The 20266-nt window shown below is 41.1% G+C and overlaps 1 protein-coding gene across 2 annotated transcripts in view; it reads right to left on the bottom strand.

Moving 5' to 3' along the window:
* Positions 1-20266, bottom strand: part of LOC126480990 (uncharacterized) — a 251807-nt gene that overhangs the window by 116468 nt on the left and 115073 nt on the right. For both annotated transcript variants that reach the window (XM_050104429.1, XM_050104428.1), the window contains exons 13-14: positions 3996-4100; positions 3600-3773 (exon numbers count right to left, since the gene is read on the bottom strand). In XM_050104429.1, the coding sequence (XP_049960386.1) occupies positions 3600-3773; positions 3996-4100 (279 nt within the window). The remainder of the gene's footprint in view (positions 1-3599; positions 3774-3995; positions 4101-20266) is intronic.

Here is a 20266-nt window from a genome sequence, read left to right as displayed (position 1 = left end):
GCATCAGAGCCCCAGTATGATGAAAGTTATGGTGATTCTCGTGTATGACTCTGATGGTATTATCCTAATGCATTACGCTCCTCCACGGCAGACTGTCAATGCACAGTATTACTGTTTGTTTTTGGAGCATCACCTGCGTCCAGCTTTGCGAAAGAAGCAGCGACACTATCTGCGCAACCCACCCATCATTTTACATGACAATGCGCGGGCGCATACAGCACAAGCTGTGGCTGCTCCATTCGGTTGATGGGACTGGGAAGTACTGTACCATCCACCATACTCCCCAGACTTAAGTCCTTGCGACTGATTTGATTCCGAAGATGAAGGAACCATTTCACGCCATTCACTTCAGAACTGTTCCAGATTCGACAGGCAGTAGACTGCTTCATTCACATCATCAACAGTACAGGCTCTGCTAACGGTATACTAGGCTTTCCACATCACTGGCAATGGGTTCCAGACAATGCTGGTGACTACTTTGAAGGACAGTAACAGGTGCAAACAAGTAACTCTTTTGTATCAGTTGTGAATAAATAGTTGCCACTATTTAAGTTCCAACCCTCGTATGTACAAACATGATGGATGCAGAAATAGAAGTGTAAACTCATCAAATTTGCATTGTGCCCATCAGTTGGTTTTACAGATGTAGTGCCTTGACAAAACAGCAATAAAGCAAGAAAAGAGTTGTGTGTTGGAATATGCAAAGATGTTTATCTGTTACAACAATGCAGCATGGATTCAGAAGGAATTATGAAAAAGAACCACCATGTAAACAGAGCACTGTGTGTGAATATCAACAATTAGAGACACTGATTCTCTCTGTAAATGGGAAAGTACTGGTCAACCAAGTATGCCAGATACACCCTTGGAGATGGTGATGGAAATTTTTATGCCTAGTCCAGAAAAACCAATGCTCTGCACAAGTCACGAATTTGGAATACAGCAGCAAATGATGTGGAAGATTTTATGACAGCAGTTACATTTCAGACACTACTGTCTGGAGCTAGAGCAACAATTTAAATTGTAAGATTATGCAGGCAGCTTCAATTTTGCATCATAAGGCAGGAGGAGCTTAAGGATGAACATTTCACCTCCAAGCGCATATTCATCAATGAAGGGAATCTCCCACTTCAATGAAGGGAATCTCCCACTTACCTATGAAGGTAAATCACCACAATGTGAGTGTGGGGCACTGAAAATCCTCACGAAATTGTGGCACCTGAATGAGATTCACTGAAGATTAATGTTTTCTGTGTAGTTTCATGGACAGAATTGTATGAGCCATTTTTCTTCTGAGAGAAGACAGTAACAGGTATCTCTTACCTTGATATGTCACACTTCTTGTTGCTTCCACAACTGACTGCCAAGTCCGAGAATTTCATCTTCCAACAAGACAGGCCACCTCTCCATCGGAACACTGATGTTCATCGCTAGCTAAATGATGAACTTTCACATCACTGGATTGGGAATGGTGGTGAAGATGATGTGGCGCTATTCCCTTGGCCCTCCGGGTTGCCTGACCAAACACGTTGTGACTTTTTCCTTTGCGGGCATGTTATGAACCATGTTTATGTACCCCCCTACCAAGACCACTGAAACAGCTCAGTGAATTCATCAATACTGCTGGAGTTATCATTGACAGGATGTTGCTAGACAAGGTATGGAATGAATTTGACTACCACTTGGATGTGCTGTGCTGTGTGACTGGAACAACACTCATGTAACAACTGCAGAGAGCAAAATGCAAACATGTGATCAACAGCTCCATTCATGCATCATTCATGTTTGTACATGTAATACTTTGTACAGTACAGAGCTTTTAAAATGAATGAATCATTTTTACTAGCACTGTATTTCGTCAGTGAGTTTACATCTTTTAGGCATCTGTTTAAGCAATCGGGAACAATAACCACAGTCTCACAATAAATTTAATCACAGTGGAAATAAGTTTTTAACAATCCACTGCAGTTTGAGACTAAGAGAGACATTCACAGATACAATACTATAGTGGTTATAGTCCATTTCACGAATGATGGCAGTTTGTGCAAGTCGAGCCATGAATAAGGATTGCACTGTTGCCGATTCCAAGAGACACCTGCGTTACATGTATACACATGCTCTATGCATGAAGAAAGTGTGTATCCTGCATGTTATGTCTCCTGCTCGCATATGTAGAATATGTCACTTGCCACCACCGTCAGCCACGACAATTCGCAATAAATGGAATAAAAATTCACTAAATAACTCACCACTATCATGTTTAATGGCATTGGTTACAACATACACACCAGGGCACTCAGAATACTGCTGAATGCTCACTGGCTACTGGAGAACACGATGCACATGCGCAGAGCAAGTCTGACCTCCACTGTAACTCCACCTATAACTCGTGGCATAGAAAAGAGTGAAATGCACACTTATAGAACTCTGTCAGTCTGATAATGGAAATAAAATCTATTGTTTTCTAATATAGATTAAATTTGTCTCTCTTGAATAATTCTTTCTGTATCATAGAGCAGGGATGCACAGACCATGGCCCATGGGCCACATGCAACCAGCCACTGATATGGTGGTGGACCACCCTTCACCGTTTATTCTTGCAAATTTGCTCACCCCAACCCCCACCCTCCCCTCTCTCAGGAAGGAGAGGGCTGGCCCTTGTAGAACTTCGATCCTTTGACCCACACGCCAGTCTAGCTGGCATTGGGACAGTGTGACCCCAATTCGCAATAGTAACTTGTTTCATGGCACTTTATTTTGAAATTTGCACACTTTCGCAACAATGCAGTTGCTGCAATAAGAGCTGCATGTGAGCGTACATTTTTCTAATTATATCTGCTAAATGCAATGAATATATGTAAAACAAATGATGTGAACTTTTCTTCTCCCCTTCATTGTCTCACGTGGGGCACAAAGTGCCCGCAAATCTGTATGACCCTGTCACAGAGGAAATCTTAGTACAAATAAGGACTCAGTTACAAATTTATGAAATTTTTTGCTCAACTGACATGTTCCACACTATATAATTTTCTGTGAATATGACATATGAAACATGGAGCTAACTAACGAAATGAAGTTGCTACTTATGGGTTTATCTACAGTGACAGACAGGGTATGTTTTTGTGACATTCAAAATAATTTGAAAACAAATAAATAACTGAATATTACTGATTTACAAAATAATTCTTAGAAATCAACTACATATGTTTCCACTATACATAATATTTATTCCTTATCCCTTTTGGAAGAGACTCGGGGATTAGATTTAATCAAAGGGAAGAAAAATCACAGTTCTGTTACTGATTTATATCACTCAAATTTGTAACCTAATCCTTGCTAAGCACAATCAATGATTCAATTTGCAGTTAAAACAACCATTTCTTCCACTTCAACCTCTGGTGTTTTAGGATTAACAACAGAAGAAGGAGAGCAGCAACAGCAGCAGTGGTGGTGGTGGTGGTGGTGGTGGTAGTAGTAGTATGAGAGGAGTAGGGTGACAGTTGCATTTGAAAACTCTGCTTTATCAGTTAGTTCAGTTTCATCATGACCTACCACCAATTACTAAGACTTTGAGATGAAGGAATCCTTGTCACTCTTACTTGTGCTTTTGCATCCAATACTTTCACTGGTTTTCTCTTGAACTGTGAATTAGACTCTTTGTCCAGCTCTGATACAGCAAAAGCTGTTGCGCTTTTCACTTCAGAATTGTCCACATCTATATTCCCTGGGGCACCAACCAACATTCTGTGCGGCTCTGTATCAGAATGTTCAGACTGTACAACAAAAACAGACATGTTAATTAAATTCTGAAAAGCTCCACAACTAAGAAAAAATCACATAACTTAACCGTTACTTAAATTTATAACAGAATGTAGGCAAAGGTACTGCAGCACTAAAATTTATATGAATTATATTTAGAACCATCATTTTTCTCAACTGTACCAAAGTCTCCAATTGAGGTGAAATAATAGACACATGTTCTATACAATACATACCCTCTTTCTCCGTTGAATAGACCCAGGTGAACATGAGATTTTATCTATCTGCCGATCTTTCAGCCATGGTCTATCCCAGACTTTTATGTCACATATTTGACTGCCCTGAAAAGGTGAAAATAAACAGTTGATAACCTGCTTTATGCTTTAAACAAGCAGTAAACTATCACTACATGAGGTGAAGGGAAAGGCCTCCAGACTCTTAGATTACCCTTCACCGAAAGTCAAAAACAATCTGCTGTAGCTTCACAAATTAGTGTTGCTGACACTGATGTCTTTTTCATCTGAATGATGACAGACAGACATCAGGTTTTAGTATTTAATGTAATAATGATATTGTTACATCAATGTATTTATGTCAATATGTTTGTCTTTGTTTCGTTTGCAGTTGATGGGAACTGTAACAATATACTGTTGTCTGTTTCACCTGAGGTCGACATCTGCGATGTCAAAAAACACACTCTTTTAGCTGATGGCAAGCGCCTCTGAGAAGATCCATCCACTTTGTAAAAGTATCTTAAGCTGAACTGTGACATGTTCATGATGAAGTGTGGAGCCAGTGTTTGAATTTATAGATTTTTTTCCCAGTCTCTGACAGGAAATATTTTTCATTTCATTAGTAGTTTTGGTTAATTATGATCATCTTCAGTTCAGTCAAGAAAAGACCTAAGGGAAGAATATAAACATAAATAGGCGCAGTGCAACATGATCAGAAAATATTGGTAGATCTCTGTGCAAAATGTTACAAAATGTGATCAAAGACTCATATAAATTCTATCCTATGTTATTTATTAAACAAATGAAATGAAAGAAAATGTTAGCACTTGACCATCAGTCAGAAGATTCATATTATTCTGCTGAAATAATGTTGGTCAGTTGGTAACAGCAACCTATATCTACGGAACGGATTAACGAACTTTTATCTGAGACGTACAAAGAAAAAAGATTTTTAAACCAAGCGTTCTTATTTTCTTGAACAAATTTACTAATTTACTTATTACATCAAACTGAAACCTGGCATGCAGAAGTTTTGAGATGAAGCAAAATGAAGCATGCACAAAATAGCATTTCAGACTTTTAATATGTTACAACTGAGAATGTATCATGTATGTAATTTGTTCTAGTAATGAGTAGTAACTGTTTTGACAATATAATATTTGAATGCAAGAATGCTGATAACAGTGAAGTCCATTACACACAAGTTCATTTAAACGTTAGAGAATGATTAATTAACTAAACATACATAAGGAGAGAAATAGTCTTAAGGACAATCAGTAAACAATATTGTTTGTAGAACTTTTTTTTATCTGTTGCATTGGCATGGTAACAGCTGTCGTATGAGTGTACCTATCTGCGGAATGCCCATTTGGATTTTGTCACGGTTATCGACTGAAAGACAAGTGAATACTTCATAATGACATTTTCAAAAGAAAGTGAGACTACAACTACACAATAAAGTCACACTACTTCCAGTGTGCCAGCAATGTACCAACAGTTCAAACAGCCCGCTAGAACTCTTCAGTCACCACATTCGTTGATTGATTTTGTAGTACAGTGGATTAACTGTCCAAACTGCATGGTCAACATTCCCTCATTAGCAGAACAATTCCATAGAGGACAGTGTCATTAACCAGAAGTAAAAGCCACATAAGAGTGTTATCCTGATGTTAGAGGCAGAGATGTCCAGAACTCTGACCATACAGATAAACATATCATTATAGAAAATATAAAAAAAGGATGTAAAAACATGGCCAGTGTAGTGCAGGTAGGATGAAGAGGACATTTTGGAGGTAACGTATGGCATGATGCACACCACTTCCCCCATGTCCAACCCTCAGCTAATGTGAGACACGTTTAGAACAATTATATAATAAACTCAGTCCTTCTAAGTAGATGAAGGGGAGATAAATGTGTAACAAATATTGAGTAATGAAGGAAAGGTAAAAGGTTATGATCTGGTCAGCAAGTGAGGTAGGCATAGTATAGTATAGGGTCTCCTGTGACTTAGTATGCAGGGAGAGGGCCCACATCGACAATTGCCCCACTCCCAACCTAGGTTGGCTGAAACAGTAAAGCTGGGAATAAAAGCCACTCTCTCTCAAAGGGAGCTTAAAACCTTGTCAGAGTGCACCCCACAATGATGCGAACCACTGTCAACAAAATCATTGTCAAGTCAGATGAGTAAAAACAATATCAAACTAGCATATGACAGCTGACTTTCTGTGACAAACAAAAAAGAAGAATGCTACCAGTTGTCTCCTCAACAGCACAGAATCTGTTCACTGGAGCCATTCCTTACTCCAGTTGGAATGGGCGGCAAGTCTCATCTGTGCTTGCAATTTCAGTCCCCACTACCCCCATTGTCAATGCTGGCTTATAGTTGCTTCCATTGCTTAAGATCCCTGGGATTCCCATGTGCCTCAGGATCTGGAGGAAAACAATTGTCTGTGAAGTAAGGATGAGATCTTGAAGTAGATCACAAACAGAGGAAACTACCAGGTTGTGTGGATAGTAGCAGTTCAATAACTTGTAGAATGGCAACAGAATCACTGAACACCAAAACCTAGTTGCAAATTTTCTTCTTGATGAAACAGTGGGCTCTAGAAATAGCCACCAGTTCCCCCATGAAGGCAGTACAGGACCCTGGACTCTGGTAAAGAGTGTTATTCCTGTTATTCAGCAAACATGAAAGACTGTCCTGTATTTCTGTGTCTTTATAGTTATCGGCATATATGATTTCAACAAACAGGCATTCTTGGATGACTCAGTGGAAACTATATCAAAACAATATGAGTGACAGAGATTAGAGGCTCATGGAATAGATCTGGATACAACCAGGGGAGAAGCACATTAGGTCACTCTGTGGATACATATGGCAGGAGTGAGGTGGAGGTTCTATGAAGAATTCTCAGAATATTCCAATTTGAAAGTCCAATCTGGATCAGTTGTGAGGGGGTTGACACTCCTGGAAGAAAAAAAAAATTTGGTAATGTGGATGGCTAAGTAATTAGCAGACAGCAAAAGTGTAACTGAGTAGCTGTTGCTATCATCAAAACTGCAGAGATAGGATCCTGAATTCTGACAGAAGACTGTCATTGGGAATTTTTGTGTGAAAGGCACTGTTGGTTAACCTTCGTGCAACAATCATGAATTGCATCTAACAGTTGCATAGCTGATGGTGGTGCTGAATCACATGTTAGAATCTGTAGTTTAATCACAGATGGATGTGAGGGTGATATGACTTACATCTCAAGGGATATGGCTTAGAAAACTGAGAGCATTAAACTTTCACATACAATGTGTGTTTAGCTGATGGTTATGGAACAACCATGTTAGCTATTAAAGTAGAGAAGACCTAAAAATATGGACTCTTGATACTACCCCGAGGTGCTGGTTCCGGTGCAGGAGTCTGATTCTGGATGGATAGTGGTGTGGTAACAAATATGTGTGCCTCACATTTTGATAGGAGGAAACTGCAATCCATGATAGAGAGGTCAGGACTAGGCCCTCTGTATGACTGCCTGGAGTTGATGTTAGCTAAGGTCACAGAGTGGGAGTTGTACAAAATGCAAAAAGTCATAAACACAAAGAACAGTAGTAATCACTAGACCAACTGAGTCCAAAAGTCCATTGATGGCTACAAGGAAAAGGGTAACACACACAACTGAGCCCTGGGGTACATCAATCTCCTGAACTTGTGGAGTGCTGAGAGATGTACTGACCAACCTGGAAAAAACTGAAGTGACAAAAAGTTGTGTGTTAAAAAACAGAAAGCCTCTTTTGGTAGTCCTAATGTGGAGAATGGTTTATATATGGTGGTGCTGAAACACAGGTCTGGAATCTGCAGTTTAATCACAACAAGACCAGTATCCACAGATGGATGTGAGGGTGATGTGATTTACATCTCAATCTAAAAAAAAAAGACGTTGATAAGGTGACTGCATTTACATTTGTGTTTGGTAAAGGCAGCTGGTTTGCCATTTCCAAGCAGATCAGATGGTCAGCTATGAACTATCACTATCAGAAACCACACTTATAGGAGGACATTAAGGTCTCATGGTCGCATTCCAAGCATGGCTTTTGCCTGAGACAGAGTGACATGAACTGTTAAAAGGGATTTAGCCGACTGACCATTGTGACAGGGTGTCTTTTGATTTGACTATGACGTTAAAATCCCTGGTGCGAAGGTAAAGCACTGGAAGGTGACTCGAAATGAAACTCGTTAGAAGCATTCATTACCTGAAATATTACAAGCTCAACCTATCTGCACTGATGGAGGTGTCTCCACAAATTGACACTCTCTACGATCCTGTCAGATCGCTACTTCCCTGCAGCGACCTCTGACTAACTATTCCTGCACCTTTCCATTCGCTAACCTACCCACAGCTTCTCTGCTCACATTTAACTGCTGTCTCTAATCGCCCAACTTCTCTCTCGGAGCCTCCAGCTCCCTGGTTTTGTCCATATTTCCCCTTTGACCCCACCAGCTATTGCCATGATATAATTCTGAAGAGTTCTCACCATCTTAATGGCTCTACATTTGTTATTTCTTCAGCAATTCTTCTGAGTCTGGGTGGACGGGAAAAACCAGCTCGCTTCATTGGCTTCTCACGATGTAAACCTCTCTCTTTCTCCCTTTCGTCCCATGGGACACACTGTCTAGCAAGAAGTGCCTCACAATTATACTGTCGTTATAAGCAGAGTGTACTTTGACTCCCAGTCTATGAATAGACCACTGTCCAGTAATATCCCCTGGACACTCTGTGAGCTTATAGCTTATCATAATTGAGCCAGGGTGATGGACTGATGTCCGGCCAGTCACCTTGCTTCCATATCGCTTCTCTGGCCATGCCTAATTGTTTGACTTTATTCTTACTTTGTTAATATGTTCATATGAGACTTTGCTTTTTCTTGTGAACATGCCACCAAGATTCAAGGACACAGCACAACTGATACTCACCATTCTTTTGAGCAATTTTCATGGTTCGTTAGTGAGACTGATCGGGTTTTTGGCTGTGTTAAAAACTGTGGTAATGATACTGTCTCACTATTGTGAGGGGAATTCACTAGGTGCAACTGGAAACCATGAGCAGGTAGTATTTAAGATCTATATTCAGGAGTTGGATCATTTGCTTGTGAACCAAGTCAGGACCTCACACTAGGTTTCAGAGCAAGTTAAGGGCGCTAAGCAGTTACCGTTCATTAAAAGGCTTGATATAAAAGGTGTGACCAAAAAGTAACAGGGAATTTTCTTCTTCTTAAAATTTCTTTATTTATTCATCAACATTAATTTTAACCCCTTCAAATTAACCCCTTTCAGATATACTACACTTGTGCCAGTGCTTTTTCCAATCTTGGAAGAACATCTGGAACTCACTGTTTGTCATGGTGTTCAGCTCTTTCAGTAATTCTGTTTTTATCTCATCAATGGGGGCAAAACAACATCTCTTCATGGTTCTCTTCAGCCTCGGGAATAAAAAGAAGTTACAGGGGGCCATGTTAGGCAAATACAATCGCAACACAACAGTTCTGTTTTTCATCAAAATATCACAAACAAGCATTGATGTGTAAGCAGGAGCATTACTGTGATGGAATTTCCACGAGTGGTTTTGCCACAATTCTGGCAGTTTTCTTGAGATTGCTTCACGCAAATGGCAAATAATTTCCAAGTAGTATTCCTTAATGACTATATGGTCATAAAGCATGAACTCCTAATGCACTATACCACTGTAATTGAAGAAAACACTGAGAAGAACCTTCAATTGCGACTGAACTAGTCGATTTTTTCTCTCTCTCTTTTCTTTCTTTCCTGGTCTTGGCTCTTCTGACAGTTTCCATCAGGACAGTTGGGTGTAGGTTTAGACATCATACCCTGATACCCACGTATCATTACCTGTTGTCAACTTCTGTAGAAGATCTGGATTGTTGTTGATTTCATCAGCAATTCCTAAGAAATGTCTACAGGATGTCGACTTTGGTCAGAATTCAACAATTTCAAAACAAACTCTGCTGCTACACATTTCATGCCCAAAACACCCAAAAAACAATTGCTTGGCATGAGCCAAAGGATATGTTGACATAATCAGCAAGCTCTCTGATGGTGACTCAGCAATTTTCCAGAACAATTTTCTTTCTTATTCCAAATTGTTGTCTCTAACCGATGTGCTAGGGTGTGCAGGGTATTCATTGCTGTAAACATATTCCTGACCTTCTTTGAAAGGTTTATACCACTTATAAATTCTTGGCTTACTTGTAGTATATTTGTCAAAAGCCACAGTCAATATTTCGAATGCAGTGCTGCACTTTATTCCATTTTTCAAGCAAAATTTAATGCAAATTCTTTGATTCTTTTTTTTTCATAAGTAAAAATTAACTGAGCACTCAAAAACACATAACTTTTTCGACTGTCAACAATTAACTAAATATTTAAAACAGCTGAAAATGCAATCATACATAAGGAACACTTATACCGACAAGATTTTAAAAGGTTTGGAAAATTGGATGTACAAAGCCCACAAAATTAAAAAGTTCTCATTACTTTATGATCACAGCTCGTGCGGCCCAGCGAAATTTATAGTGAAGATGGGTAGTTGTCTTCCAACTGCTGTTTATGTACTTGGAAGGTGGTAGAATAACAAGAAGACACTGAACCACAGCAGAGCACGTTTGAAAAGTTCAGCAAGAGCCGATGGGTTGATAGACACATTACCATTAGGTAAGAGAGCTGTCAGATTCGAAGATACTTTCACTCCAGAAGGCGTGAGCTAGGATTCCCTGCTCTCTTTCGTCCTTTGCATAGTTAAAAAAAGCTCTTGCATACAACTGATTAAAGTTTATGAGATTGGCCATCAAGGAGAGTTGTTTATATCAAAGAGAGTTTTTTGACAATCTCAGACTGTGTTGCTTTTTCTTCAGCCCATACTAAGACCACCTGAGTTGTTGCTTTTTCTTCTGTTCACCCTGAGACCTGCTGCCTATGGGGTGGGCCTGTGGAAAGAGGAACCACTGTTTCAGCAGTGTGGGTGATTGTAGCAGAGACTTCTCTGAGGATATTGTCGATGATTCCTGACAGGAAGGCTGCAAAGTTGCCACCGAAGATATAGATCTGTCGCTTTGCCCTCTGAAGTGCTCAGCATAGTAGCCAGTCTGATGATTGGTGGCTTGGATGCAAAAGGACTGATGGAAGGTGGTCAGTCACAGTAACTGTTGTTCACAGACCACTTTATCAAGGTAACAAGAGTAGAAGAATTATGCCATCAATGGCGGAGTGTGTATCATGAGCTGCATCAAAGTGAATAGATTACCTCTCCATTGCTTGACACTCCCCTATAGGGAATTATGCACGCCGAAGTCCCAGAACAAAAGAAATGGTGTATGAGCTGCTGCATCAACTTGATTATCATGAAATATGTTATTCCCAGGCTTGGAGATATGTAAGTTGTAGAGGTGGCATGAGTGGTCATCCAATCCTGCAAAATTATTGCTTCTAATGCTATATGAAGAGGCATTCATTCACTACTAACACCCATGTGAGTGAGGATATAGAGCCCTTATGACGCTCTATCATTGCTCTAATGGTTTTACAGTATGCACTGTAATGTTTGAGAGCGGGATAGTGACTGTCAGACAACCGTGTCCCTTGTAGGGTTACCCAGACTTCCAAGTTGACGAAAATAAGTGCCCCAGTTCAGATTGGTGGTGGTAAAACCTATTGCTGTTACACTGAATGATCACATACTGAGTGTCCTGAAAGGTAGGGTTATCCAGACTTCCAAGTTGAATGATCACTAGGGCCCGGATTTTAATGACAAGTCATATTTTTTTCTGAACTATAGGGTGAATTTTAGAACAATTTATACACAAATATAGGAATTTTAGTGTCGAAAAATGTATTTTGATTGTGCATATAAAGTCATATTTCAACAAATTTTAGTAATAGGTCATAATGTGGCTAACTTTTAATATAATAGGTCATATTTCCGTCAACTTTTGCCAAAAATGCGTATACCGTTTTTCTTGTATCTTAAGGGGGACACGAATAAGACAATGAGTATGTTGCTCACGAGACAATGTTTAATGCGCTATTATGAAAGATAACCAGATAAATTAGTACACAGCTTTATTTCTCAGGACTGTAGCAGAAAATTGGTGTAACACAACAGCTGTTTCCTGAACATAAAAATATTGTTGCGCAGTCAACAATACACTCTCAGAGCCAACAAAGGTGGCTTCTGCCGTAATAATCATCGCAGTCGCACAGGTGTTCCCAGTAATCAGTTTGAATACAGCCTTTGCCCTATTCAACATGCCTAAAACAAAGTACTCTGACAGCGTGAAGTTGCAAGGATATGTTTGAGAATTTGGAGTGAAGTTCTTTAGTACTGATGGGAAAATATTATTTTGGAAGCTGTGTGAAGTTAAAGTTAGTGCAGAAAAGCACTTTAATGTGCAAAAACAATGTAATACTGCTAAACACAGCAGCTGTGTGAAACGAAATGCTGAAAATAACAGCAGGCAAACGCTGTTATTTGAACAGACAGGTCAATCATCAACTGTGCAATCATTCTGCAAGGATTTGTGTGAGATGATGGTGTCCTGCAACATCCCATTGGAAAAGCTGAAGAATCCACTCTTCAGACGGTTTTTGGAGAAGTACACAACACATCCAGCTCCATATGAATCTACACTGAGAAAGAACTATTTATCCGTATGCTACAATGATGTGTTCAACAGAATACGAATTACTATTGCTGAGTAAAAGATCTGGCTGTCAATAGATGAAACTACAGATATTAGTGGGCAATATATTGCAAATGATGTTGTTGGCGTTCTAAAAGTTGATGGCCCTGGAGATACGTTCCTACTAACGTATGAAGCTCTCGACAGAGTAAACAATTCGATGATTGCTATTTTGTTTGACAGCTCTCTGAAGCTAATGTGGCTGGATGGTGTGAAAAGAGAGAATGTTCTGCTGCTTGTAACAGATGGTGCTTCATATATGGCTAAAGCAGCCAAAGGGCTTCAGATTCTCTATCCCAGTATGGTGTATGCCACTTGCCTTGCACATGCATTGCACAGAGTTGCCGAAGAGGTGCGATCAGATTACCCTGACGTGGACAAATTAATTTCCTGTGGCAAGAAAATCTATGTGAAGGCTCCGCTACGAGTGCAGAGATTCAAGGAACAAGCACCGTCAATGTCCCTCCCACCTAAACCTGCTCTTACACGATGGGGTTCTTGGCTTAATGCTGCTGAGTACACCAACTACACCCAAATAAAGACAATCTTCTGTGAGCTTGATAACAATGAATCAAGTGCTATCAAAATTGTGAAAGAAGTGTTTACAGATACATTGTCTCGAAACTTGGCATACATCAACGCCAATTTTTCAGTGATATCAAACGACTGGAAGCTGTTGGCAGTCAGCTATGTGAGGCCCTGAGTATTGTGCAGCAAGTGCAGTCTGAGTTGGGTTGAGCTCGAGGTCATGTGGCTGAAGTGAAATCCAAATTGCAAATTGTTCTCCAATGGAATCTTGGATATTCTACACTGTGCAGAATTAGTGACAGTCTTTCAGGGAATGTCACAACATTTGAAGATACTGAAACAAAGCTGAACTCCAGGACCTGGCTATCTTCAAATACGCTCCAGTGACGTCTTGTGAAGTGGAGAGGGGCTTTTCCAGGTACAAAACTATCCTCCGTGACAACCGTAGATCTTTGACAATGGAAAACCTGAAAATGCACCTTGTGATCCAGTGCAACTTTGCAGATACTGAAGATTGACATACGATATTAAATAATGTGAAACGCTTTAAATACTATGTAGAAATAAAAACATTGTTTTACTGTTTCGATAGATGATCTTTTCACTGCACTTTGTGTTTAGAAAATAAAACATTCAGACATTCATAAAAAAGGTGCAAATTAGCCACAAACCTCACAGAAAGAAAGAACTAGAATTACAATGTTTTGAGAAGTGAATTTTGTATTACCTTACGGTGAATAAAAAATTAAATAAACAAACAAGAATGCTTTAAATAAACATCAATTAAGTCATATTTTATTTTTTAAGGTTCCTATTTATGTAAGTTTTATATCATAAATGCTTGCATATTTCACTGTTTTTTAGGTAATTGAAATCTGGGCCCTAATGATCACATACTGGGTGTCCTGAAAGGCGGTTGGGAGGGGGGGGGGGGGGTCAATGGAACCAGAATGATAGGTCACACATCATAATTAAATAGTTAAATCATTTACACCAGCTGGGACGCTGTAATATCTATAAATGTGAATTAACAACTGGGATTGTGTCCACTACACTGTGGTGTTCGCTCGGTCTTGTGTGTCGTGTGATCCGCTATACTCGTGAATAAATGTTCAATCAACATTCATTACTAATTCTGACTGTGTGTATTTAAACTGCGAAGTCAGAAAGAAAGCATGTCTTCACTGATGTAGAATTTGTCTCCTACCGCAGCTTATTCCATGCTGGAGGCTGGAAAAGTCTCTCATAAATATAAATATTCCAGCCTTCTTTCTTAACAGCAATATATTGACCAATTCATTACAAAACTTCAACATCTCATGCAATACTTTCAACAAATGAGCTGTATCAGCTACAATTTCCTATGATATTAACTGACATTCATTCTGAGATAAATGACAGCTATCGCTAATGTAACAGCTCAAAAAACACTTCCTCTGCTCTTGTGAGCTCATTGTGATTGTCACAGTAGTTGCACTTCCCAGGCAGGAGCTGACAACAAGGAATAAATGCTCAAACACCATGTACCATAGAATGTAGTGAAAAAATTGCTACCATTATCCTGGGTTGCAGATACATTGTGTGGCAGTGATATTTTTCATGACTGGTGCAAAGTGATATCAAAAGTGCGGGAGAGTTTTTTTCTGGTCATGTGTTGTTTTTTTATCTTTGCCGTAAGACTATAGAGCTCCTAGTTTTTGTTACTTCTCTGTTGTTTTTTTAGTTTCTTCTCATTGTGAGTATTTGCAAATAAATATTTTTTCATTAACACATTATACATCTACATCTACATTTATACTCCACAAGCCACCCAACGGTGTGTGGCGGAGGGCACTTTACGTGCCACTGTCATTACCTCCCTTTTCTGTTCCAGTCGCGTATGGTTCGCGGGAAGAACAACTGTCTGAAAGCCTCAGTGCACGCTCGAATCTCTCTAATTTTACATTCGTGATCTCCTCGGTAGGTATAAGTAGGGGGAAGCAATATATTCGATACCTCATCCAGAAGCGTACCCTCTCGAAACCTGGCGAGCAAGCTACACCGCGATGCAGAGGGCCTCTCTTTCAGAGTCTGCCACTTGAGTTTGCTACACATCTCTGTAACGCTATCACGGTTACCAAATAACCCTGTGACGAAACGCGCCGCTCTTCTTTGGATCTTCTCTCTCTCTTCCGTCAACCCGACCTGGTACGGATCCCACACTGATGAGCAATACTCAAGTATAGGTTGAACGAGTGTTTTGTAAGCCACCTCCTTTGTTGATGGACTACATTTTCTAAGGACTCTCCCAATGAATCTCAACCTGGTACCCGCCTTACCAACAATTAATTTTATATGATCATTCCACTTCAAATCATTCCGCACGCATACTCCCAGATATTTTACAGAAGTAACTGCTACCAGTGTTTGTTCTGCTATCATGTAATCATACAATAAAGGATCCTTCTTTCTATGTATTCGCAATACATTACATTTGTCTATGTTAAGGGTCAGTTGCCACTCCCTGCACCAATGCCTATCTGCTGCAGATCTTCCTGCATTTCGCTACAATTTTCTAATGCTGCAACTTCTCTTTATACTACAGCATCATCCGCAAAAATCCGCATGGAACTTCCGACACTATCTACTAGGTCATTTATATATATTGTGAAAAGTAATGGTCCCATAACACTCCCATGTGGCACACCAGAGGTTACTTTAATGTCTGTAGACGTCTCTCCATTGATAACAACATGCTGTGTTCTGTTTGCTAAAAATTCTTCAATCCAGCCACACAGCTGGTCTGACATTCCGTAGGCTCTTACTTTGTTTATCAGGCGACAGTGCGTTACTGTATCGAACGCCTTCCGGAAGTCAACGAAAATAGCATCTACCTGGGAGCCTGTATCTAATATTTTCTGGGTCTCATGAACAAATAAAGCGAGTTGGGTCTCACACGATCGCTTTTTCCGGAATCCATGTTGATTCCTACAGAGTAGATTCTGGGTTTCCAAAAATGACATGATACTCGAGCAAAAAACATGTTCTAAAATTCTACAACAGATCGACGTCAGAGATATAGGTCTACAGTTTTGCGCATCTGCTCGACGACCCTTCTTGAAGACTGGGACTATCTGTGCTATTTTCCAATCATTTGGAACCTTCCGTTCCTCTAGAGACTTGCGGTACACGGCTGTTAGAAGGGGGGCAAGTTCTTTCGCGTACTCTATGTAGAATCGAATAGGTATCCCGTCAGGTCCAATGGACTTTCCTCTGTTGAGTGAGTCCAATTGCTTTTCTATTCCTTGGACACTTATTTCGATGTCAGCCATTTTTTCGTTTGTGCGAGGATTTAGAGAAGGAACTGCAGTGCGGTCTTCCTCTGAGAAACAGCTTTGGAAAAAGGTGTTTAGTATTTCAGCTTTACGCATGTCATCCTCTGTTTCAATGCCATCATCATCCCGGAGTGTCTGGATATGCTGTTTCGAGCCACTTACTGATTTAACGTAAGACCAGAACTTCCTAGGATTTTCTGTCAAGTCGGTACATAGAATTTTACTTTCGAATTCACTGAACGCTTCACGCATAGCCCTCCTTACGCTAACTTTGACATCGTTTAGCTTCTGTTTGTCCGAGAGGTTTTGGCTGCATTTAAATTTGCAGTGAAGCTCTCTTTGCTTTCGCAGTAGTTTCCTAACTTTGTTGTTGAACCACGGTGGGTTTTTCCCTTCCCTCACAGTTTTACTCGGCACGTACCTGTCTAAAACGCATTTTACGATTGCCTTGAACTTTTTCCATAAACACTCAACATTATCAGTGTTGGAACAGAAATTTTCGTTTTGATCTGTTAGGTAGTCTGAAATCTGCCTTCTATTACTCTTGCCAAACAGATAAACCTTCCTCCCTTTTTTTATATTCCTATTAACTTCCATATTCAGGAATGCTGCAATCGCTTTATGATCAGTGATTCCCTGTTCTGTAGTTACAGAGTCGAAAAGTTCGGGTCTGTTTGTTATCAGTAGGTCCAAGATGTTATCTCCATGAGTCGGTTCTCTGTTTAATTGCTCGAGGTAATTTTCGGATAGTGCACTGAGTATAATGTCACTCGATGCTCCGTCCCTACCACCCGTCCTAAACATCTGAGTGTCCCACTCTATATCTGGTAAATTGAAATCTCCACCTAAGACTATAACAGGCTGAGAAAATTTATGTGAAATGTATTCCAAATTTTCTCTCAGTTGTTCTGCCACTAATGCTGCTGAGTCGGGAGGTCGGTAAAAGGAGCCAATTATTAACCTAGCTCGGTTGTTGAGTGTAACCTCCACCCATAATAATTCACAGGAACTATCCACTTCTACTTCACTACAGGATAAACTACTACTAACAGCGACAAACACGCCACCACCGGTCACATGCAATCTATCCTTTCTAAACACCGTCTGTGCCTTTGTAAAAATTTCAGCAGATTTTATCTCTGGCTTCAGCCAGCTTTCCGTACCTGTAACGATTTCAGCTTTAGTGCTTTCTATCAGCGTTTGAAGTTCCGGTACTTTACCAATGCAGCTTCGACAATTTACAATTACAATATCGATTGCTGCTTCGTCCCTGCATGTCCTGACTTTGCCCCGCACCCTTTGAGGCTGTTGCCCTTTCTGTACTTGCCCGAGGCCATCTAACCTAAAAAACCGCCCATTCCACGCCACACAACCCCTGCTACCCGTGTAGCCGCTTGCTACATGTAGTGGACTCCTGACCTATCCAGGGGAACCCGAAACCCCACCACCCTATGGCACAAGTTGAGGAATCTGCAGCCCACACGGTCGCAGAACCGTCTCAGCCTCTGATTCAGACCCTCCACTCGGCTCTGTACCAAAGGTCCGCAGTCAGTCCTGTCGACGATGCTGCAGATGGTAAGCTCTGCTTTCATCCCGCTAGCGAGACTGGCAGTCTTCAGCAAATCAGATAGCTGCCGGAAGCCAGAGAGGGTTTCCTCCGATCCATAGTGACACATGTCATTGGTGCCGACATGAGCGACCACCTGCATATGGGTGCACCCTGTACCCTTCATGGCATCCGGAAGGACCCTTTCCACATCTGGAATGACTCCCCCCGGTATGCACACGAAGTGCACATTGGTTTTCTTCCCCTCTCTTGCTGCCATATCCCTAAGGGGGCCCGTTACGAGCCTGACGTTGGAGCTCCCAACTACCAGTAAGCCCACCCTCTGCGACCGCCCGGATCTTGCAGACTGAGGGGCAACCTCCGGAACAGGACAAGCAGCCATGTCAGGCCGAAGATCAGTATCAGCCTGAGACAGAGCCTGAAACCGGTTTGTCAGACAAACTGGAGAGGCCTTCCGTTCAGCCCTCTGGAATGTCTTTCGCCCCCTGCCACACCTTGAGACGACCTCCCACTCTACCACAGGTGAGGGATCAGCCTCAACGCAGGCAGTATCCTGGGCAACCACAGTCATAGTCCGAACGGGGGATGCGTGGGACGAACTGGCCGTCCCCGACAAACCCCCATCCGAACCCCCACAGTGATGCCCATTGGCAACAGCCTCAAGCTGTGTGACCGAAGCCAACACTGCCTGAAGCTGGGAGCGAAGGGATGCCAACTCAGCCTGCATCCGAACACAGCAGTTGCAGTCCCTATCCATGCTAAAAACTGTTGTGCAAAGAACGTCTGAACTAATCTACAGAGAGCACAAACAAATCGACACAAAATTTAAACGGTTATTAAAATACAAGATTGCCTAGTATATGCAGTAATCCTGCTACTTGCGCACTGCTGACACACTGCTCGGCGGCGGAAGGAGACTACGCGATTTTACACTATTCAGGCACTAAAACGCGATGCTACAACTCTCGAATACTATAATATGCCCAAAATTTATGATTTAAACAATGCAAGTACCAAAAACATGCAAAGAAATTAAGAATTAAACTATGTAACAAATAAGTGAGCTAGGAGTATACGACTTTCTGCTGGCAGCTGCTTATCTAACGGCGGCAGGGAGCACACTGGCTGTGACCAACCGACACTGGCCGTGCAATTATTTGTTGTAGGCAAGTCGCCTACATAATTGGCGACTTCCGATTAAGGAACTTTAAACTTTTCGTTAGCTACATTGAACATTAACTGCAAAAGCAATGCACGATGTTGGCAAACGATACGGTTCGATAACGGAAGAAATTCAAAGGCTTCAGAATGAGATACAAACTTAACAGTTGCATATTTCGAAAGATATGAACTTCAAGCATATACCGAACCGAAGGAATGACGTTGGTTCAACAACCACGGCACACACCAGCAAGGCAACATCATCGGAAACTGGGACTACTGCAGCACAACCACAGCAAGTAACAGCAATGGAACTACCCGCTGGTTTCAACGCTTCACCAACTCAACGGTTGTAATTACGAGCACCCCCATGCATGCCTTCTCAGCCACACACATGGTTCGCGGTAATGGAAAATATATTTCTACAACAAAGAATAGTCAGTGATCACGAGAAGTTCACCTTGGTGATAAGTAATTTGGACCATCAGACCTCGGCTTTGATATCTGACATTATAGTGAACCCGCCTACAGAAGGAGCATACTGTAGACTGAAAGAAGAATTAATTTCTCGGTGTGTGAAGTCAGTCGACATCAGAGTCAAACATGTACTGTACCGAGAGAAACGGGGAGATAGGACCCCATCAGAATACTGGCGTCATTTACGCAGCCTGGTAGATAGTTCGACAGTCTCTGATAGACTGTTACCCCACGTATGGCAACAACAGCTACCAACACAAGTAAGAACTACAGTAGTTATATACGACGAAAGATCAGTTGACAAACTGCTGCTCGCTGCAGACAGAATCTACGAGACGCACGAGCCTACTGCAACAGTCGCAATGATGTCGACAGATGCCACGTACGATAACTACCATTACCAGCAAGACCAAACTGACAATATAACAGTAAACTGTGCCGCGGTCGCAACGCGACAAACAACAAAAAGTTCAAACGAAATTAGA

The sequence above is a fragment of the Schistocerca serialis genome, chromosome 5, assembly GCF_023864345.2.
Source record: "Schistocerca serialis cubense isolate TAMUIC-IGC-003099 chromosome 5, iqSchSeri2.2, whole genome shotgun sequence".
NCBI lineage: Eukaryota > Metazoa > Arthropoda > Insecta > Orthoptera > Acrididae > Schistocerca > Schistocerca serialis.
This window is presented reverse-complemented; position numbering and strand designations above follow the sequence as displayed.